Source organism: Ranitomeya variabilis, chromosome 1 (assembly GCF_051348905.1).
Source record: "Ranitomeya variabilis isolate aRanVar5 chromosome 1, aRanVar5.hap1, whole genome shotgun sequence".
Taxonomy (NCBI): Eukaryota; Metazoa; Chordata; class Amphibia; order Anura; family Dendrobatidae; genus Ranitomeya; species Ranitomeya variabilis.
In genome coordinates, this window is record NC_135232.1 from 617953716 (window position 1) to 617975217 (window position 21502).

The window sequence follows — 21502 nt, forward strand, 5'->3', positions numbered from 1 at the left end:
TTAAATGCAGCTTAGCAGTCTATAGGAAACTTCAGAAGAAAATGCAATCACGCAGAAAGTCTATGAAGCACAATTATTCTTGAGGATACTTGACACGAATAAGTCCTTGCTTAGTCCAAAACACATATAGATATGCTTATAAGGCAGTTCAAATAATATCTTAGCTCAACCAGGGAGGCCTGGGTAATAGTCTCAGGTTCTTACAGAGCAGCAACAGCTTACATGTCCAGCAAATGCAGAAGGAAGTAAATACGAAAAGCAGATGAAGGAGGATTACTGGAACTGGTGTATGCAGCAGGAACTCAGAGCAGAGTAGCAGGATAACCCCACAGGTTCACAGGAGCAGGTATATAGCCAGGGAGTCACCAGAGGTCAGGAGCTGGATGCAAGGCAGAATAATCTAGCACAGACTGAAGGCTGGGGTGGAGTTTTATAGCAGGAAGACACAGTGCACATGAGACCAAAGACGCCATCTTGGAAAAGGGCAGTAATGCACAAAAGGTAATAAAAAATGTTCAGAGTCCTGACAGCAATTAGTGGTCCTGCAGTCAGCTTAACACACAAACAACTCCTCTCCGGTGGAGCCGGAATTCTAGTGGCTATACACCTGCCCTGAATTCAAACACACAAAACTCCTCACCGGAGGTGCCAGGATTCTAGGGGCTTATTTCTGCCAAACCTGACCACAAACAGACATGACCACCAAATAGCAAAGCTCATAACATAAGCTGATACTAGAGCATGGCCGTGCGGCCATGCGAACCTTTTATAGCTGCGCCAGAAAAGGACCTTCCTAGATGACCAAAGGGAGTTGCTACAGGACCTGAGCATGTGACCCCCGACGTCCAATGAGAAGTCTTCCTTTGGGCATGCTCAGAAGGGGAAAAGCAGGACTTAGTCTCAGAGCCATCTGCTCGCCGCTGACCAGGACTGGCTACAACAGCTGAGCCTGGAAGCGCAGCCGCAGCCAAGCGCAGAGTATCTGCCTGAGCCAGATACTGGGACCGACGTCTCCGCTGAGCAGACTCCACTGCAGCTGGAGAAAAATGGGAGACTGCAGTGGAGGTTGTTCGAGATTCCCCCTGTGCAGCGGCGGGAACTCGACACCTAACAATCACTCTGCCTTTATTACCTCCTTAGTTAGGTAACACTAATAAAATAAAAAAAAGGTTTTTTTTTTTAAATCAGGGTTCAGGTTGGGGATAGGGTTAGCGTTGGGGTTACAGCTGGGGTTAGGCTTGGGACTAGAGTTAGGGATTGGGCCATGGTGGGGCCTACAGTTAGGGTTTGGGGCTAAAGTTGGGCTTAGGGTTGTGTTGGGGTTACGGTTGAGGTTACGGCTGTGGTGTTGGAGTTATGGTTGTGGTATTGGGGTTAGGGGTTAGGTTTGTGTTGGTTTTAGGGTTGTGTTGGGGATGCTGTTTTGTTTTGGATACAGTTGTGATGGAGTTGGGGTTAGGGTGGTGTTGGGGATAGGTTTGGGTTGTGGTTAAGGTTGGGGTTGGGATTAGGGTCAGGCATAGCTGCATTAGGGTTGGGATTAGAATTGGGGGGTTTTCACTGTTTAGATACATCAGGGGTCTCCAAATTCTACATGGCTTTTGCTTCCAGCCAATTTTGAAGTAAAAAAGTCAAACGTTGCTCCCTCCCTTTTGAGCCCTGCCATGAGCCCAAACAGTGGCTTTCCCTCACATACAGGGTATCGGCGTACTCAGGAGAAATTGCACAACAAATATTGTGGTCCATTTTTTCCTGATACCCTTGTGAAAATAAAAATGTTTGGTTCCAAAGTAAATTTTTTGTGAAAACAGTAAAATGTTGATTTCTTCCTTCCATATTGCTTTAGTTCTCGTGAAGCACCTGAAGGGTAAATAAACTTCTTGAATGTGGCTTTGAGCACCTCGAGGGGTGCAGTTTTTACAATAGTGTCACTTTTGGGGTATTTTTTGTCATATTGACCCCTCAAACTCACTTCAAGTGTGAGGTGGACTGAATTAAGGATGACGCTCCCTCTGACAAAGCCATTAAGGGCAGCTGTCAACATTGACACCCACGTTGTACCATGCGATCAGCATGACGTACACATCACGGGGTCCAAAGTGACCTGTGCTCTTGACAGATATGTACGTCAGATTTAATTAAAGGGGTTTAGTTTTGATCTTGCAGAATGTAAGGTTGCAAGGGCAGGGTCCAAATTATTAGTTTGTTCATAGTAATTTCTATTTGCATTTAGTATGTGACCCCTCCTTATGAACCGTACCATGGAATCAATGATGCTCTAAAAAGAAATAAAAATAGTCTAATATTTTATTTTAACTGATATTTGCTGTTTAAAACATTCTTACTGTATATTTCAAATCATAATTGTACATTAAAAGACGTTTTACTAAGTTCTACTACAATTTGGCTCTGTGTCCTTTGATACAATTCTTCTTTTAATGTAAAAATAACAAAAAAAATTCTACATTTAAAGAAAAAAAAATTGCTGATTGACAGCACCAGGTATTTTTTTTTGCAAAATTAAAGCAATGGAATTCTATTGAACCATTTTAAAACTGCACAGAAAGATGGTGTTCGCTATAGCTATGATGATAGGCAAAGAGGGTACACGTTTGTGGCTACTTTGTGGATACATCTTGATAAAAAAGTGAATTAAAATAAATACATAAAGAGAAGCAATACGACAGAGCTTTTAAGGTTTTATATAAGTGTATTTTGTATATACAAAGCAAAACAAAACTTCTTTCTAGAAACATAAACAACAATAATCTCAATTTTTGTAAAGATGTATACTTATTCATATTAGGATTGTAAGAGCAAAACAATATACAGACGCCTAATGAACTACAAAAGTATGCAAAAAAAATTTAAATAACATTACTAATTTAAGAGAACATAGTGTTGACCCACAAAATATTAAATTTACTATACATTCACAAAATAATTGATAGTCTATGGAATTTCATATTATAATATTTTAGGTCCCTGAGAAAAATCCATTGGTTAAAAAAAAAAATTGCCCATCTTGATTGAATAATGCAAATTTTGAGAATATATGTATCTCAATACCTTCACAAAATCGATGGAAACCGTTCAGTCTCTACATACAAAGGAAATTACACACAATAAAAAACATTTTACACCGATGCACAGATGACTGATAAAGACAAAACTAGGCTTCTAGTTGAAGGAGAATCTTCCTTGAAAAGTTATCTTGTCAGACAGGACCATGGGAACATCTGCTAGTGTAGAGCAAGTGTTGAGTCTGGAGTTCTTGCTGGACATCATGCTGGCTCTCTTCTTATGGTGGTAGAAGTAATTTAGAAGATGAAAACGGAATTTGTCATGCAAAGAAGCGTAAATGAAAGGGTTGTAGCATGCGGAGCTCATTGCAATAAGATGGCATGTGACCTGAATCACATTAATATAATTCTTATCTAAAATAGTAAACTCTTCATCCATATCCCGGATGAGGTTGACCACCTGAAGAGGCAGCCAACATATGGCAAAGGCCATAACTGATATGATGAGCATCCGGAACGTTTTCTGCTTCTTTTTAGACCATTTGTCTTGATTATGGGTGTCTGCCCCTGGGACGTTTCTCTTCTTAAGGTGGTAGGCAATGGCACAATAAGAAATGGTGATGGCAGAAAGTGGAAGCATGTAAGACAACAGCAACATAGTGCATGAGTATAGAAGTCTTTGTTTTTCTTGGTGCTTCCAAAACTCTTCACAAATGATCATGTTGTGGCCAACATTTTTGAGATCCAGGTAATGAGTATGCATGGATGTTGGCAGAGAAACCCCAATGGAAACTATCCAGATGACTGTTACAATATAAATACATGATTTACAGCCAATTCTTCTTCGGATAGGATAGACCACCACTACGTACCGGTCTACTGCAATAGCAGTCAGTGATAAAACGGACACAAAGACAGTTGCAGCTTGCATTAAAGTGACGAAGTGGCACATAAATTCCCCAAACAGCCATCCCCGGACCTCAAAAGCATAAGAGGCTGTCAATGGCACGCAGAAAATGCACATGACCAGATCTGCTGCTGCCAGGTTCCCGATGAGAAAATTGGTGGTGTTGTGAAGTTTCTTGGTAAAGGCGATAAGAAGGATTAGAACACTGTTTCCTAAGCAAGCCACAGTCACCAACAAGGCATACAGAGGAATAAACAGAGGCTTCATGTCAAAGAGGAGATCCAGACCTGAGAACGACTGCGATGCATTCTTTACAGATTCATTGGATAGCTGTACGGACATAATTTTCAAGCTTTCGTAGGTTCTTGATGATTTTCTGAAATGATCAAGATAAGAGGTTTAGCAACTAAGGAATTTTATTTCACAATGATACATTTTATCCATTAAATAAAATCTCTCTATTTTTTTGGGGGGGAGGGTCCAAGCTAACCTCTGCATCACTGAAATGGTTGCCTAGTCTTAATAAGTCTACGTTCACATTTGCGGTCTGCGCCGCAGCGTCGGGCGCCGCAGCGTCGCCGCATGCGTCATGCGCCCCTATATTTAACATGGGGGCACATGGACATGCGTCGCACTTGCGTTTTGCGCCGCATGCGTCACTGCGGCGCACGCGTCTGGGCGCAGAGGACGCAGCAAGTTGCATTTTTGCTGCGTCCAAAATCAATGAAAAAAAGGACGCATGCGGCGCAAAACGCAGCATTGTGCATGCGTTTTGCTGCGTTTTTGTTTGCGTTGTGCGTTGCGGCGCCGACGCTGCGGCGCACAACGCAAATGTGAACGTGGCCTAAGCTATTTGCTAATAAACATTACATTCACTATGTGTCGGGACACTGCGATTTAATCAATATATGAATTCCACTATTGCTTCGTATATAAAAAATGTGAGGCACCAAATTATTTATTTTTTAATAAAAAAATTTATAAGCCATCCACTTGGTGACATCAATGTATGGTAGTATATAAGATTGGGCTTAGCTTTCATTAAGACCTGTGGGGGAAAAATGGCTGGAGAAGGTTGCACTGTCAAGGGAGTGGCCACAAAGCAAAAAAAAAAACACCTTTGTATAAAGCTGCTGTTAATGTAAACTGCATGAACAAATAGACTAGCATCTTGGATGGGAAGGAGCGCCATTTGACTTTCTGAATGCAAAATTCGCTGCGACAATTGTCAGAAGCCATGTCACGTACGCCATGTCACCATACAATTTGTTGTGCAATTTTTCTTGAGTAGGCCAAAACCCCATATGTGGGGGAATACTACTTTTGAGGCACAGTGCAAAGCTCAGAAGGGAAGACGCGCCATATTGGAGTTCAGATTTTGCCGGAATTTTTTGAGGGTGCCATGTCACATTGGCAGAGCCTCTGAGGTGCCAGAACAACAGAAACCTCCTATATTTAAACTCATTTTACAATCTACACTCCCCAGTGAATTCATCTAGGGGTGCAGGGATCATATTAACACCACATGTGCCTCACATATTTTTATACCACTGAACGATGAAGAAAGAATAAATTACATTTTTACCACTAAAATGTTGTTTGAGCCCCAAATTTTTAATTTTTCTAAGGGCTAATAGGACATTTTTTTGCAACAAACTTAAGTCTATTTTTTCCTGAGTGCACTAATACCCTACATGTAATCTGAAATTATTTTTCAGGCACTGCGCAAAGTTCAGAAGACAAGGAGCGCCAAATTTTACTGTTATGTTTTGCAGGTGCCATGACCCACTGGGAGAGCCCATGAGATGCCAGAACAGCAGAATCCCCCATAAGTGACCCCATTTTACAAACTACACCTCTCAATGAATTCATCTAGGGGTGCAGTGATTTTCTTGACACCACAGGTGTGTCACAGAATATTATACCATTCGGCAGTGAAGACAAAATAACTACTTTTTTACCACAAAAATTTTGTTTTAGCCCCAGATTTTATATTTTCACACAAGAAGTGGATAAAAATGCCACTAAAATTAGTTCCACAATTTCTAATGAACGTGGCAATACCCCATATGTGGCTGTACAGTACTACTTAGCCATATGGAGAGACTCGGAGGGATGGAGCGCTATGTGCCTCCTGGAGCTCAGATTTTCCTAGAAGAGTTTGCAGACTCCATATACAGAGCCCCTAATTGCAGGAAGAGCAGAATTCCCCCTCAAGTGACCCTATTATTTTCCAGAAACAAGCAGCAAAGAATGTTGCTGAAAATTGCAAACTGCTGCTGTAGTGACCAGTATGTTGCAGTCACCAGTACATTATGCCCAGCCCCTGCTTCTGGAGGCATGCACCCATAAGTTAGGCAGACTCTCATCGCTTCAGAAATGCCAAACGTGGACAAATATACAGTATGTGGTTTTGTGACACTGTGGAGCACAGAAGGGAGGGGGGTATTTGGATTTGGGAGCGGAGAATTTGCTGAATTTCTTTTGGCGGGTGAGGAGCCATTTCGCTTTTCCAGAGCCTTTATGCTACCAGTAACGTGGAAGCCTCCTATATTTCCATTAACAGATGACGAACCTAAGTCAGGACTTGCTTTTATTGTGTATTGAGTTGAAGCTTTTATTGGGAACACTAGATGGCAGCCCGATTCTAAAGAATCGGGAGTCTAGAATCCATATATACTTTATTTATTCAAATGTAAGAATAATACAATTAATAAATAATAGTAAGAAAGAACAAAAAATGGCTGCACTCACCAGCTCTTGACAATTCTTGTTATTTAAGGTACAGTTACACAGGATCCATGAACATGCTTATGAGGGGAGTGATGAAAGACATCAGACAACAACTTTGCGTGTTGTGGCAAATGCCACAACAACGGTTCTTTGCTTAAGAACAATAATGTAAATAATAAATAATATGTATCAATAACTATGTATATTGGTATGTTCTATGACATTTTAAAATATTTCATTATTATGTGGAAAAGCTCTTAGTACCCATACTGGCGCATACTTGTGTGCCCATCAGGTATTTTCACAGTAATTTTACATCTGATGGGTTGGTATGAAACGTTTTTAATCATCTCTTGGGCTTAGCTAAGCCTTCATTTTAAATAATTCTAATAAGTACAACAGAAATAAAAGCCTTTTTGTGTATCCAAATTTTTTGTGTTTATTTTTACAGAAGTGTAAAATTTAAGAAATCAACGTTCATAGTACACCGATGGGCTAATATAAGCATGCCCATCAACCACGTCACGGTAGCCTTTGAACTGATGGGTCCTAACTAACTGATTCCTATTTCTTAATACTCAAACCTCTTTCACATCTGCATGTTTCTGATATTTGCAGAAGTAATGTTAAAAACAATACAACTTCCACACTTGGCACCAAAGAACTGACCTACAACACACTTTCAGCAAGTGCCATGCAATGTAGATGAAGCTTGGAGTTAACTTGCAGTAAATGCGGCAAACGCGGCTTCGACAATTGCATTAAATGCAGCCACAACAAAAACACTGGTAAGTGGAGATTTTGTGGCGAAAACTGCAGAAACCACATGTGCCGCACCTGCCGCAAGTGAAGTAAAAATTCCGTATACATTGCATGCAACTTACAGCAAGAGTGGCGTGGGTCAGCCCTTAGGCAGGAAGTGCAGAAATAGCCTTTTTTTTCACCATAAATTCTTCAAATAGCAGAAAAATGTTGATGTGAAAGCAAAATCTCTATTCTTTCCCTATCTATCTAAATATGTACCTATCTATATATCTATTTCTATGTACAGAACACACTTGGAGATAGAGATGTGTGTGAACAGCCATCCCACCCGTCTCTTACCTGTTCACAAAAACCTCACCCTTTTTAAAAGCAAAATGAAATCTCTCAGCAGCTATACTGCTGGAGCTTCAAATACAGGTTCCTATCACCAAATACAGGCATTTGGATGATACACATCTTACATCTTGTACTTAATATGTGTTCTACTTACCTATAAAAATATGTATTGATATATCATATTTCTAAATTTATGTAGATATGATATAGTTATTAACCCTATATGCTAATGAGTACGTATGTTATATACGTATTTCCTACATAAGTACTTAAAATCTATATGTCTATGGCTACACTAATTTTTTTTTGTTTTTGTTTTTTTTCCTTATCTCTATACATAGAATTTACCTATTGCTGTCTATGTTATTAGAAAAACTGAATAATGAAAAAAAAGAAAAGTAACTTTAAACTAAAATATTTTTGTAGATAATATTACGTGTGAAGACTTTAGTACTATCAGCCAATAATTGTCCTTGAAGTGGTGTATTAACCACTTTAACCCTCACATTGCAACATTGCTTCACCCTGGAAAAAGCAACATACAATTGACCATGGGCAAAAGCAGGTTCTGGTAGAAAAATGCCAACTCGATGGAGGGTCTGGCCTTGAGATTTATTTATGGTCATTGCAAATGCGGGCTTGATGGGAAATTGTCTCCGTCTTAATTTAAAAGGTAATCCAGTCTCTGATGGACACAAATCAATTCGTGGAATGAATACCACATTTCCTGCTGCTGACCCACTAATTACTTTAGCCAGTATGATATTGGCATGTAAGGCAGTGACAATGAGCCGCATACCATTGCAGAGACCTTTGTTCGTGTTCAGATTACGTAATAACATGACAATGGTGCCAATTTTAAGTTTCAGCCGATGTGAAGGCATTCCAGTTGGTGTTAGTGAATTCAAAAACTCAAGTGGGTATTGATCGAGGTCATCAGCTTCATCAGGATCGATGGAATCATCACTGATATATTCAGTATAGTCACCTATCAATAAATCCATGAATTGGGAATTGACTTTCTCAACGTCCTCATTTTTTGGACATAAAATTGCATGAGATGCAGCTGTATTTATGCTTTCGGTGTCATTCACATCAATACAAAGATTATCTCCAAAAATTTCAATTATTAAAGAGCCAGTGCATACCATGTCTGGAGGAATTTCAATTACATCATCTCCAAGGTTATGTTCATTAGATAGTTCACCATTTCCCAGTTGAAGCAACCAACTGCTGTAGTGAGGATCAATGGAGCGCATGTTGTTAATAAGTGGCAGGCGAGTAAAATGTTGCCAGTGTTGTGAATATTTTATACAGCTCTCTACAACATCAGTTCTTGTCCCATGAGGGATGACAGGAAGACATTGTATAAAGTCGCCTCCAAAAACAATCACTTTACCTCCAAACGGTGTTTTTCCTTTGTGAGCTACATTTGTTGTCATGACATCACGTAAAACTCTATCAATGACATGCAATGCATATTTGGATAGCATTGTGCACTCATCAATAATAAAAAGTTTAGTGCTGTGCAAATGTTTTGCTGCATCAGTATCATTCTTAATCCTGGAAACAGATGTTTCATTCACAGGAATTGGAATCCCATAAAGAGAATGAATGGTTCGTCCACCTTGTAGCAAGTTGGCGGCAATTCCAGTAGTGGCAGCAGGTGACACAATGTCTCCTTGTCCTCTTAGCTGATGTAGGAGTAGATGATATAGGTACATTTTTCCGCTGCCACCAGGACCATCAAGGAAAAAACACTTTGCTGTAGAATTACTGTCTTCTAAAGCTTGAGTGATAGCATCAAAAGCAAAAAGTTGGTCCTCATTTAGAGTAGCTTTCATTTCAGCAGCTGCTGATAACTCATAATCTTTATCATACTGTGGGAGGAGGTGTTGTTTCTTGACTGGACGTGGCAAATTTAAATCAGTATAAGTTTTGCCATGAGCTTTAAGAACATGTTGGACATCTGTCATAGCATAGCCTTCACAATTGACACACTCCAGAGTGTCAGAGTGGTATGCATAGCAGTAGTCTTCTACAAAGTGTTCCTTAAATTCATCCCATAAGTCCCGAGGTTTAGCTGGAGGACCAAAAATACAAATGTAGGCAAACATGTCACGTAGCTGTGCTGGCATGTTGAGAATACTGGCATCAAGTAATGTATTTCTCCACAGACTATCATCAAATAGTAAGCCAAGAGCTAATGCCGCATCTTTGAAGGTTTCATGTGTGACTCCGTGTACAGTTTTTATGCTGTCAAAACTGGTTGCACCTTTGACATGTAACAATAACAATCTTAAATAGTAGCGTTCTTGGTCTTTCACACTGACAGTATACATTCGTCCAATCACAGAACCACCTGCTCGCTTTCTAACTTCCCAAGAACCTTCTTTCCAAACATAGTTTTCGGGAATTTCACGGTAAAAATAAATATGAGCATGATGGTCGTTCTGATTAAGCTTGAAGTAGGCCATAAGTGTAGAATTTTGATGGAGCTTTTGTTTGATGTTTCCAATAGAGTCATCCTCATGAAAATAGAGTGGCTGAGAATGCGGTAGATGTACAGCAAGGCGAATGATGCTATGAGATTGTTTATGCATTGGATATGAGAATATTCACCAAGCTGCCTCTGGTGCACTGACATATCTTGAATCCATGAATTGGTGTGTTTCATCATGTTGGATGTTAGTCTGGCAGATTTCAAGATTGGCTTTATCATGTCCTTTGTAGACGTATTTAAATAAATATTTCACAGCCTAAATGGAACCACAAACTTCGACATTTATATGGCACTTGTATTTTAATAGCAGGAACGGATTATATGGAACCACCCACGAATTGTCAATCATGTTAGAATGGTGTTGAAAAGATGGGCCAAAGTGTCTGCGATAAGTAGGATAGGCGTCCTTAGCTATGATGGTTCTTCGTTGCAAATCTTTAGGGAAACCTTTTGTACACTTCCCCAGATCCATACAGGGAGAATTTGGGTTGTGTTCTCCACACGGACCATGAATCATATGTTGGAGAACAATTTTATGGAGCTGACGGTAGTGGGTAGGATTGGGAATTTCAGCCCACACTGTATTGTCTATGTCCTCCTCAGTCCTTAATTTGGAGTTGCTGTCCAGAATAATCAAAATGTGAGCGTGTGGAAGGCCACGTTTTTGAAATTCAATTACATGAACCATAGCGCAAACTTTCCCAAATAATCCGTTGTTAATGTCTTTTAAGAGTGCTTCCAGTTTTATTTTGAAAACACGTGCCACCAAATCAGGTCTATGTTCCACACGCTGCCAAGGTTCCAAATTCTCAGTAATCTCATTCCATTTCGGATTACAGGTCATGGTGATGAATAGATCAGGACGACCATATTTAGTCACAATAGCCATGGCATCCTGGTACCGCTGCTGCATATTCCTGGGACTGCCTTCAAACGAAGATGGTAAAATGACCGTTTTTCCAATGGGGATGCCCTTCTCAATGGATTTTTTCTGGAGATGTTCCTGGAGTACACAATAATCCTCTACTTTCAAATCCTTTTGGTGTTGACGGATATAATTTAGGCGATTTGCCTCGATTTTCACATAAGCATCCACTAAGTACTGCTGAGTGAGTTTGCCACCATTCAGGAGTGGATTAAACTGATTACGGACAGACAGCACATAGCAGTAATATTGCAGTTGTGTAACTCTGCGTGGACTTTGCCCTTATTGCTTGAGGCCATCATGCCAGCCCTGGTCTCCGTAAGGGAAAAATAAAGGATAGAGTAAAGCATCTAAATTACTGTGTAGAATGCTGACCTGTTGTGTTCTTGGCGCCAAAGGATTTTTGGGGTCCGGTTGTAAATGTATTAAAATATCACGATTAAATGGTGGCTCTCCATTGTCATTTTCAAATACGACAGCAACTTCATTGACAGTTGGATTATTATATCGGCGAGGGTCTTGATTCCGATCTTGTTTAAGGGCCATGATGATATTTGGTATGAGAGTGCCATTAGCTTCAGCTTTAAGATGTTCTTCATGTTCCACATCTCGTAACATTTTGTAGGCAGCAACAAAGGGATTCACATTGTCTAACTGAAGAGCAATTATACTCATCAAAGTGGGATGACATTTTTGATTTTGTTCAAAATCACAGTTTAAACGTTGTTCATTCGCGGTAGCGGTATCCAAAATATACAGTTGGGCATAAGCTGTAACTTGATCATCACTGGGATGTAGGGTTCCAGTACGATGATATATTTGTCCATGTATACGGAAACAGTAAGGGCCATGTCCAGGTGGAGGGGATATATTGGCACCCATGGAGGCGAAAGCAAATGAGCTGTTAATACTATGAATATTTTCCATGAGATTCTTACTGAACTCACTCTCCCCTGTCAGCAATCGTTTAAAGACCTCGGGATATTGGGGTATAGGTATATGCACTTTACTCTTGTGACAACACAGAGTAAAATTTTTATCTGCTGGTATCTCAGCATTAAAATGTAATGCTTGACAATGTTCACATAAATAGTTCATAGGACCACAGGAGTGTTCTACTATGGTACTGTCATCATTAGTAAAACCTGTAGGATGTTGAGGTACAGGTTGTGGTAACGGAGCATTGGAATGTTTCTTTAAGCCAACATATATAAAGCGTGGACCTGGTAGAGGATCTTCACTGTCCACAGATTCAATCACTGAGGAGTTGGAAGGTGTATCGTGGTCAGGGTTTATTAATATGGAGGTGCAAGCGGTTTTTTTGCACCGTTCACGGCGTGCACCAGCTGCATTTGGTAATGGTTTGTTTGTTGCCTTAGAAGAGTCAGGTGTGAAGCATGTCTTATAAGCAGACTTAACGGTGTACAGGCGACGGCGTTTATCATTTGGAGTGTAAGTAGGACAGTGTTTGCGCTTACGTGCAGATTTACCAACGGTTAAAGGAGCTTCAGGCTGCACACATTCTATGAATGGAGACAAAGAAGCTGTATTGTGGGCAGAATCTATGACTGAGGACGTGGAAATATTATGTTTGCAACGTTGAGAGCGTGCAGCAGCAGCTTTATTACTTAATCGATTAGTTTTGTCCTCAAAAGACTCATTAGTAATGCGTTTATTGCAAGCAGCATTAACAGTGTCCAAGCGCTTCTGTCTGTCCTCTGTAGTCTCGTTAGCACGGTGTTTGCTCTTACGTGCGGCATCGGCGGCTTTTCGCTCTGCGTCATTGGTATACTTATTATCAGACCTGATGTTACGTGCGCCATCAGCAGCTTTGGGCTCTGTGTCATTAGTATACTTAACAGTGTCCAGGCGCTTGCATCTATCCTCTGTACTCTTGTTAGCACGCTGTTTGCGGTTACGTGCAGCATCGGCGGCTTTTCGCTCTGCGTCATTGGTATACTTATTATCAGACCTGATGTTACGTGCGCCATCAGCAGCTTTGGGCTCTGTGTCATTAGTATACTTAACAGTGTCGAGGCGCTTGCATCTCTCCTCTGTACTCTTGTTAGCACGCTGTTTGCGCTTACGTGCAGCATCGGCGGCTTTTCGCTCTGCGTCATTGGTATACTTATTATCAGACCTGATGTTACGTGCGCCATCAGCAGCTTTGGGCTCTGTGTCATTAGTATACTTAACAGTGTCGAGGCGCTTGCATCTCTCCTCTGTACTCTTGTTAGCACGCTGTTTGCGCTTACGTGCAGCATCGGCGGCTTTTCGCTCTGCATCATTACCATACTTTATATCAGACCTGATCTTACGTGCGCCATCAGCAGCTTTGGACTCTGTGTCATTAGTATACTTAACAGTATCCAGGCGCTTGCATCTATCCTCTGTACTCTTGTTAACACGCTGTTTGCGCTTACGTGTGGCATCGGCGGCTTTTCGCTCTGCATCATTACCATACTTTATATCAGACCTGATCTTACATGCGCCATCAGCAGCTTTACACTCTGTGTCATTAGTATACTTAACAGTATCCAGGCGCTTGCATCTATCCTCTGTACTCTTGTTAACACGCTGTTTGCGCTTACGTGCGGCATCGGCGGCTTTTCGCTCTGCATCATTACCATACTTTATATCACACCTGATCTTACGTGCGCCATCAGCAGCTTTGGGCTCTGTGTCATTACTATACTTAACAGTATCCAGGCACTTGCATCTATCCTCTGTACTCTTGTTAACACGCTGTTTACGCTTACGTGCGGCATCGGCGGCTTTTCGCTCTGCATCATTACCATACTTTATATCAGACCTGATCTTATGTGCGCCATCAGCAGCTTTGGACTCTGTGTCATTACTATACTTAACAGTGTCCAGGCGCTTGCATCTATCCTCTGTACTCTTGTTAGCACGCTGTTTACGCTTACGTGCGGCATCGGCGTCTTTTTGCTCTGCATTATTAGTATACTTTATATCAGACCTAATCTTACGTGCGCCATCAGCAGCTTTGGGCTCTGTGTCATTAGTATCCTTACTATTAGAGCTCATGTTGGCTAAGCTAAACAGCTTTAAGCATGGTGGTGGCAAACAACAGGTTAATAAGAGGCAGTGTCAGGTAGTAGGAAAATAGCCAGTTAATAATAGGCAATAGTTCTTTGCAGGAATACAGATATTAATAAATAGGCAGTTTATATTGCAGAGAAATTGCTGGGCAATAATGGACAATGTCCTTATGTGGCAAATAATAGAGCAATATACCCAGTGTGGCAAAGAAGAGGTTAATAAACGGCAGTCTCTCAGTATAACAGTCAGTGAATAATAGGCAGTATATGGAGAAAACACCAAACAAAAGTTCAAAATTGGTGTGAAAATGTCACTGAACCACTTCACAACTAAATATATATAGTTTTGGTAAATGGTATTATCATTTTTTTGACGAAATTCGGCAGGAGCTTGAAGAGCGACGTCACTGGGACCGCCTCCACGCAGTAAAAACTTGCTGTGAGGTAAAAATTCAAACATCACACCAAAATGGCGGGCGGAGTGTGTCACAGTACGGCACGTTTCTGATTGGTCGCTCGCGGCAGGCGGCAACCAATCAGAAAAGTGCCACGCACCACGAAGGCATATATCTTTGTCCACCCTGAGCGGGTGTAGGACGCTGGTGACGTCACTTATCTCTGGACATTATCTCCGGACAAAGCCACGGAAGTTGGCACAAATTGCCGGAAGTAGTATTCTAGGCAATTATATATTAGATTTTAATGTTATCAGTGTTTACCTTTGAACGTTTATATTGTATTGTCCTGTCACCAGCCATGTGTACGATTATCGGCCAAAAGCCTCTCTGGAACCAATAATCACCCCATGTAAAGGTATCTTTATAAGTTAACCCCTTCCTGACATCCGACGTACTATCCCGTCGAGGTGGGGTGGGCCCGTATGACCGCCGACGGGATAGTACGTCATACGCGATCAGCGGCGCTCACGGGGGGAGCGCCGCCGATCGCGGCCGGGTGTCAGCTGATTATCACAGCTGACATCCGGCACTATATGCCAGGAGCGGTCACGGACCGCCCCCGGCACATTAACCCCCGGCACACCGCGATCAAACATGATCGCGATGTGCCGGCGATGCAGGGAAGCATCGCGCAGGGAGAGGGCTCCCTGCGGGCTTCCCTGAGCCCCCCGCAGCAACGCGATGTGATCGCGTTGCTGCGAGGGTCTTACCTCCCTCCCTGCAGCTCCCAGACCCGGATCCAAGATGGCCGCGGATCCGGGTCCTGCAGGGAGGGAGGTGGCTTCACAGACGCCTGCTCAGAGCAGGCACTGTGAAGCAGCCTGCACTTCTCTCAGATCGGTGATCTGTCAGAGTGCTATGCAAACTGGCAGATCACCGATCTGTATTGTCCCCCCCTGGGGCAAAGTAAAAAAGTTAAAAAAAAAATTTTCCAAATGTGTAAAAAAAAAAAAAAAAAAATATTCCAAAATAATGAAAAAAAAAATAAAATATTATTCCCATAAATACATTTCTTTATCTAAATAAAATAAAAAAAACAATAAAAGTACACATATTTAGTATCGCCGCGTCCGTAACGACCCAACCTATAAAACTGCCCCACTAGTTAACCCCTTCAGTAAACACCGTAAGAAAAAAAAAAAAAAAACGAGGCAAAAAACAACGCTTTATTACCATACCGCCGAACAAAAAGTGGAATAACACGCGATCAAAAAGACGGATATAAATAACCATGGTACCGCTGAAAACGTCATCTTGTCCCGCAAAAAACGAGCCGCCATACAGCATGATCAGCAAAAAAATAAAAAAGTTATAGTCCTGAGAATAAAGCGATACCAAAATAATTATTTTTTCTATAAAATAGTTTTTATCGTATAAAAGCGCCAAAACATAAAAAAATTATATAAATGAGGTATCGCTGTAATCGTACTGACCCGACGAATAAAACTGCTTTATCAATTTTACCAAACGCGGAACGGTATAAACGCCTCTCCCAAAAGAAATTCATGAATAGCTGGTTTTTGGTCATTCTGCCTCACAAAAATCGGAATAAAAAGTGATCAAAAATGGTCACGTGTCCGAAAATGTTACCAATAAAAACGTCAACTCGTCCCACAAAAAACAAGACCTCACATGACTCTGTGGACCAAAATGTGGAAAAATTATAGGTCTCAAAATGTGGAGACGCAAAAACTTTTTTGCTATAAAAAGCGTCTTTTAGGCTGGTTTCACACTTGCGTTTTTATCTGCATGCGTTTTTTTAAAAAACGCATGTGTGAAAAAACGCATGTAAACGTGGTAAAACGCATGCGTTTTTAGACGCATGCGTTTTTATAGAAAAACACAAGAAAACAAACAAACAAAAAAAAACCTACCCCTAACCCTACCCCTAACCTGAAATACGTGGCACTAAAATATACGTTTATATACGTATATAAGTGCCACGATATTTCAGTGGCCACGTATATAAGTGCCACGTATATAAGTGCCACGTACTTAAGTGCCACGTACTTAAGTGCCACGTACTTAAGTGCCACGTACTTAAGTGCCACGTACTTAAGTGCCACGTATTTACGTGCCACGTATTTACGTGCCACGTATTTAAGTGCCACGTACTTAAGTGCCACGTACTTAAGTGCCACGTATTTACGTGCCACGATATTTCAGTGCCACGTATAACCACATAGTTATAGTATTTATAGTACGTGGCACTGAAATACGTGGCACTGAAATATCGTGGCACTGAAACACGTGGCACTGAAACACGTGGCACTGAAACACGTGGCACTTAAATACGTGGCACTTAAATATGTGGCACTTAAATACGTGGCACTTAAATACGTGGCACTTATGACTGTCAGAAAATGTTCATTAAACGGTTAGAGGTGAGGTTAGGGGTAGGGTTAGGGTTACCGTTGGGATTAGGGTTAGGGGTGTGTTTGGGTTAGGGTTTCAGGTAGAATTGGGGAGTTTCCACTGTTCAGGCACATCAGGGGCTCTCCAAACGCGACATGGCGTCCGATCTCAATTCCAGCCAATTCTGCGTTGAAAAAGTAAAACAGTGCTCCTTCCCTTCCGAGCTCTCCCGTGCGTCCAAAAAGGGGTTTACCCCAACATATGGGTTATCAGCGTACTCGGGACAAATTGAACAACAACTTCTGCGGTCCAAGTTCTCTTGTTATCCTTGGGAAAATAAAAATTTGGGGGGCTAAAAATCATTTTTGTGGGAAAAAAATATGTTTTATTTTCACGGCTCTGCGTTGTAAACTGTAGTGAAACACTTGGGGGTTCAAAGTTCTCACAACACATCTAGATAAGTTCCTTGGGAGGTCTAGTTTCCAATATGGGGTCACTTGTGGGGGGTTTGTACTGTTTGGGTACATCAGGGGCTCTGCAAATGCAACGTGACGCCTGCAGACCAATCCATTTAAGTCTGCATTCCAAATGGCGCTCCTTCCCTTCCGAGCTCTGTCATGTGCCCAAACAGTGGTTACCCCCCACATAGGGGGTATCAGCGTACTCAGGACAAATTGGACAACAACTTGTAGGGTCCAATTTATTCTGTTACCCTTGTAAAAATACAAAGCTGGGGGCTAAAAAATCATTTTTGTGAAAAAAAAAAAGAATTTTTATTTTCACGGCTTTGCGTTACAAACTGTAGTGAAACACTTGGGGGTTCAAAGTTCTCACAACACATCTAGATAAGTTCCTTGGGAGGTCTAGTTTCCAATATGGGGTCACTTGTGGGGGGTTTGTACTGTTTGGGTACATCAGGGGCTCTGCAAATGCAACGTGACGCCTGCAGACCAATCCATTTAAGTCTGCATTCCAAATGGCGCTCCTTCCCTTCCGAGCTCTGTCATGTGCCCAAACAGTGGTTACCCCCCACATAGGGGGTATCAGCGTACTCAGGACAAATTGGAAAACAACTTTTAGGGTCCAATTTATTCTGTTACCCTTGTAAAAATACAAAGCTGGGGGCTAAAAAATCATTTTTGTGAAAAAAAAAAGAATTTTTATTTTCACGGCTTTGCGTTACAAACTGTAGTGAAACACTTGGGGGTTCAAAGTTCTCACAACACATCTAGATAAGTTCCTTGGGAGGTCTAGTTTCCAATATGGGGTCACTTGTGGGGGGTTTGTACTGTTTGGGTACATCAGGGGCTCTGCAAATGCAACGTGACGCCTGCAGACCAATCCATTTAAGTCTGCATTCCAAATGGCGCTCCTTCCCTTCCGAGCTCTGTCATGCGCCCAAACAGTGGTTACCCTCCATATATGGGGTATCAGCGTACTCAGGACAAATTGGACAACAACTTTTGGGGTCCAGTTTATTCTGTTACTCTTGTAAAAATACAAAAGCTGGGGGCTAAAAAATCATTTTTGTGAAAAAAAAAAAGAATTTTTATTTTCACGGCTCTGCGTTATAATCTGTAGTGAAACACTTGGGGGTGCAAAGCTCTCAAAACACATCTAGATAAGTTCCTTAGGGGGTCTAATTTCCAAAATGGTGTCATTTGTGGGGGGTTTCAATGTTTAGGCACATCAGGGGCTCTCCAAACGCAACATGGCGTCCCATCTCAATTCCAGTCAATTTTGCATTGAAAAGTCAAATGGCGCTCCTTCCCTTCCAAGCTCTGCCATGCGCCCAAACAGTGGTTTACCCCAACATATGGGGTATCTGCGTACTCAGGACAAATTGCACAACATTTTTTGGGGACCAATTTCTTCTCTTACCCTTGGGAAAATAAAAAATTGGGGGCGAAAAGATCATTTTTGTGAAAAAATATGATTTTTTATTTTTACGGCTCTGCATTATAAACTTCTGTGAAGCACTTGGTGGGTCAAAGTGCTCACCACACATCTAGATAAGTTCCTTAAGGGGTCTACTTTCCAAAATGGTGTCACTTGTAGGAGGTTTCAATGTTTAGGCACATCAGGGGCTCTCCAAACGCAACATGGCGTCCCATCTCAATTCCAGTCAATTTTGCATTGAAAAGTCAAATGGCGCTCCTTCACTTCCGAGCTCTGCCATGCGCCCAAACAGTGGTTTACCCCAACATATGGGGTATCTGCGTACTCAGGACAAATTGCACAACATTTTTTGGGGACCAATTTCTTCTCTTACCCTTGGGAAAATAAAAAATTGGGGGCGAAAAGATCATTTTTGTGAAAAAATATGATTTTTTATTTTTACGGCTCTGCATTATAAACTTCTGTGAAGCACTTGGTGGGTCAAAGTGCTCACCACACATCTAGATAAGTTCCTTAGGGGGTCTACTTTCCAAAATGGTGTCACTTGTAGGGGGTTTCAATGTTTAGGCACATCAGGGGCTCTCCAAACGCAACATGGCGTCCCATCTCAATTCCAGTCAATTTTGCATTGAAAAGTCAAATGGCGCTCCTTCCCTTCCAAGCTCTGCCATGCGCCCAAACAGTGGTTTACCCCAACATATGGGGTATCTGCGTACTCAGGACAAATTGCACAACATTTTTTGGGGACCAATTTCTTCTCTTACCCTTGGGAAAATAAAAAATTGGGGGCGAAAAGATCATTTTTGTGAAAAAATATGATTTTTTATTTTTACGGCTCTGCATTATAAACTTCTGTGAAGCACTTGGTGGGTCAAAGTGCTCACCACACATCTAGATAAGTTCCTTAGGGGGTCTACTTTCCAAAATGGTGTCACTTGTAGGGGGTTTCAATGTTTAGGCACATCAGGGGCTCTCCAAACGCAACATGGCGTCCCATCTCAATTCCAGTAAATTTTGCATTGAAAAGTCAAATGGCGCTCCTTCCCTTCCAAGCTCTGCCATGCGCCCAAACAATGGTTTACACCCACATATGGGGTATCAGCGTACTCAGGACAAATTGTACAACAACTTTTGCAGTCTATTTTCTCCTGTTACCCTTGGTAAAATAAAACAAATTGGAGCTGAAATAAATTTTGTGTGAAAAAAAATTAAATGTTCATTTTTATTTAAACATTCCAAAAATTCCTGTGAAACACCTGAAGGGTTAATAAACTTCTTGAGTGTGGTTTTGAGCACCTTGAGGGGTGCAGTTTTTAGAATGGTGTCACACTTGGGTATTTTCTATCATACAGACCCCTCAAAATGACTTCAAATGAGATGTGGTCCCTAAAAAAAAATGGTGTTGTAAAAATGAGAAATTTCTGGTCAACTTTTAACCCTTATAACTCCCTAACAAAAAAAAATTTTGGTTCCAAAATTGTGCTGATGTAAAGTAGACATGTGGGAAATGTTACTTATTAAGTATTTTGCGTGACATATGTCTGTGATTTAAGGGCATAAAAATTCAAAGTTGGAAAATTGCAAAATTTTCAAAATTTTCGCCAAATTTCCGTTTTTTTCACAAATAAACGCAAGTTATATCGAAGAAATTTTACCACTATCATGAAGTACAATATGTCACAAGAAAACAATGTCAGAATCGCCAAGATCCGTTGAAGCGTTCCAGAGTTATAACCTCCTAAAGGGACAGTGGTCAGAATTGTAAAAATTGGCCCGGTCATTAACGTGCAAACCACCCTTGGGGGTGAAGGGGTTAAAGATTCAGAATACTATGACTTTTATCATATCCTGAACAGTCAAGTTTTTTATGAACCGTTAAGGTTTTCTGGTTGAAGTAAAAAAAACTCTGAGTGTTTACAGTTTGAAACCATAAAATGTTGAAAAATTATGTCATTCTTGAGTATATCACTCAATGGTGCTCATAAACGTGTCAAATTTGATCTATAATATACTTTAATATACGTTACTTTAATCTTTAATATACTTAAGAACAGGGCCCCAGACATCACACAGGGGGTCTTAAACACCGCACAGTGGTCCAAAATATCGCTGTGCTCTGCCTGGGGCCCCATATGCTGCCTGGGGCCCCTGTGCTCAGCCTGGGGCCCCATATGCTGCCTGGGGCCCCTGTGCTCTGCCTGGGGCCCCTGTGCTCTGCCTGGGGCCCCATATGCTGCCTGGGGCCCCTGTGCTCTGCCTGGGGCCCCATATGCTGCCTGGGGCCCCTGTGCTCTGCCTGGGGCCCCATAGGCTGCCTGGGGCCCCTGTGCTCTACCTGGGACCACTGTGCTCTGCCTGGGGCCCCATATGCTGCCTGGGGCCCCTGTGCTCTGCCTGGGGCCACTGTGCTCTGCCTGGTGCCCCATATGCTGCCTGGGGCCCCTGTGCTCTGCCTGGGGCCCCATATGCTGCCTGGGGCCCCTGTGCTCTGCCTGGGGCCCCATGTTCTGCCTGGGGCCCCTGTGCTCTGCCTGGG

The 21502-nt window shown here is 41.8% G+C and overlaps 1 protein-coding gene across 1 annotated transcript in view; it reads right to left on the bottom strand.

The window, feature by feature from the left end:
• Positions 1-2694: 2694 nt before the first annotated feature.
• LOC143811001 (prolactin-releasing peptide receptor-like) overlaps positions 2695-21502 on the bottom strand; it is a 53217-nt gene continuing 34409 nt past the window's right edge. Inside the window, exon 2 of the mRNA XM_077293189.1 lies at positions 2695-4306. Within this exon, the coding sequence (XP_077149304.1) occupies positions 3181-4272 (1092 nt within the window). The 5' untranslated portion in view covers positions 4273-4306 and the 3' untranslated portion in view covers positions 2695-3180. The remainder of the gene's footprint in view (positions 4307-21502) is intronic.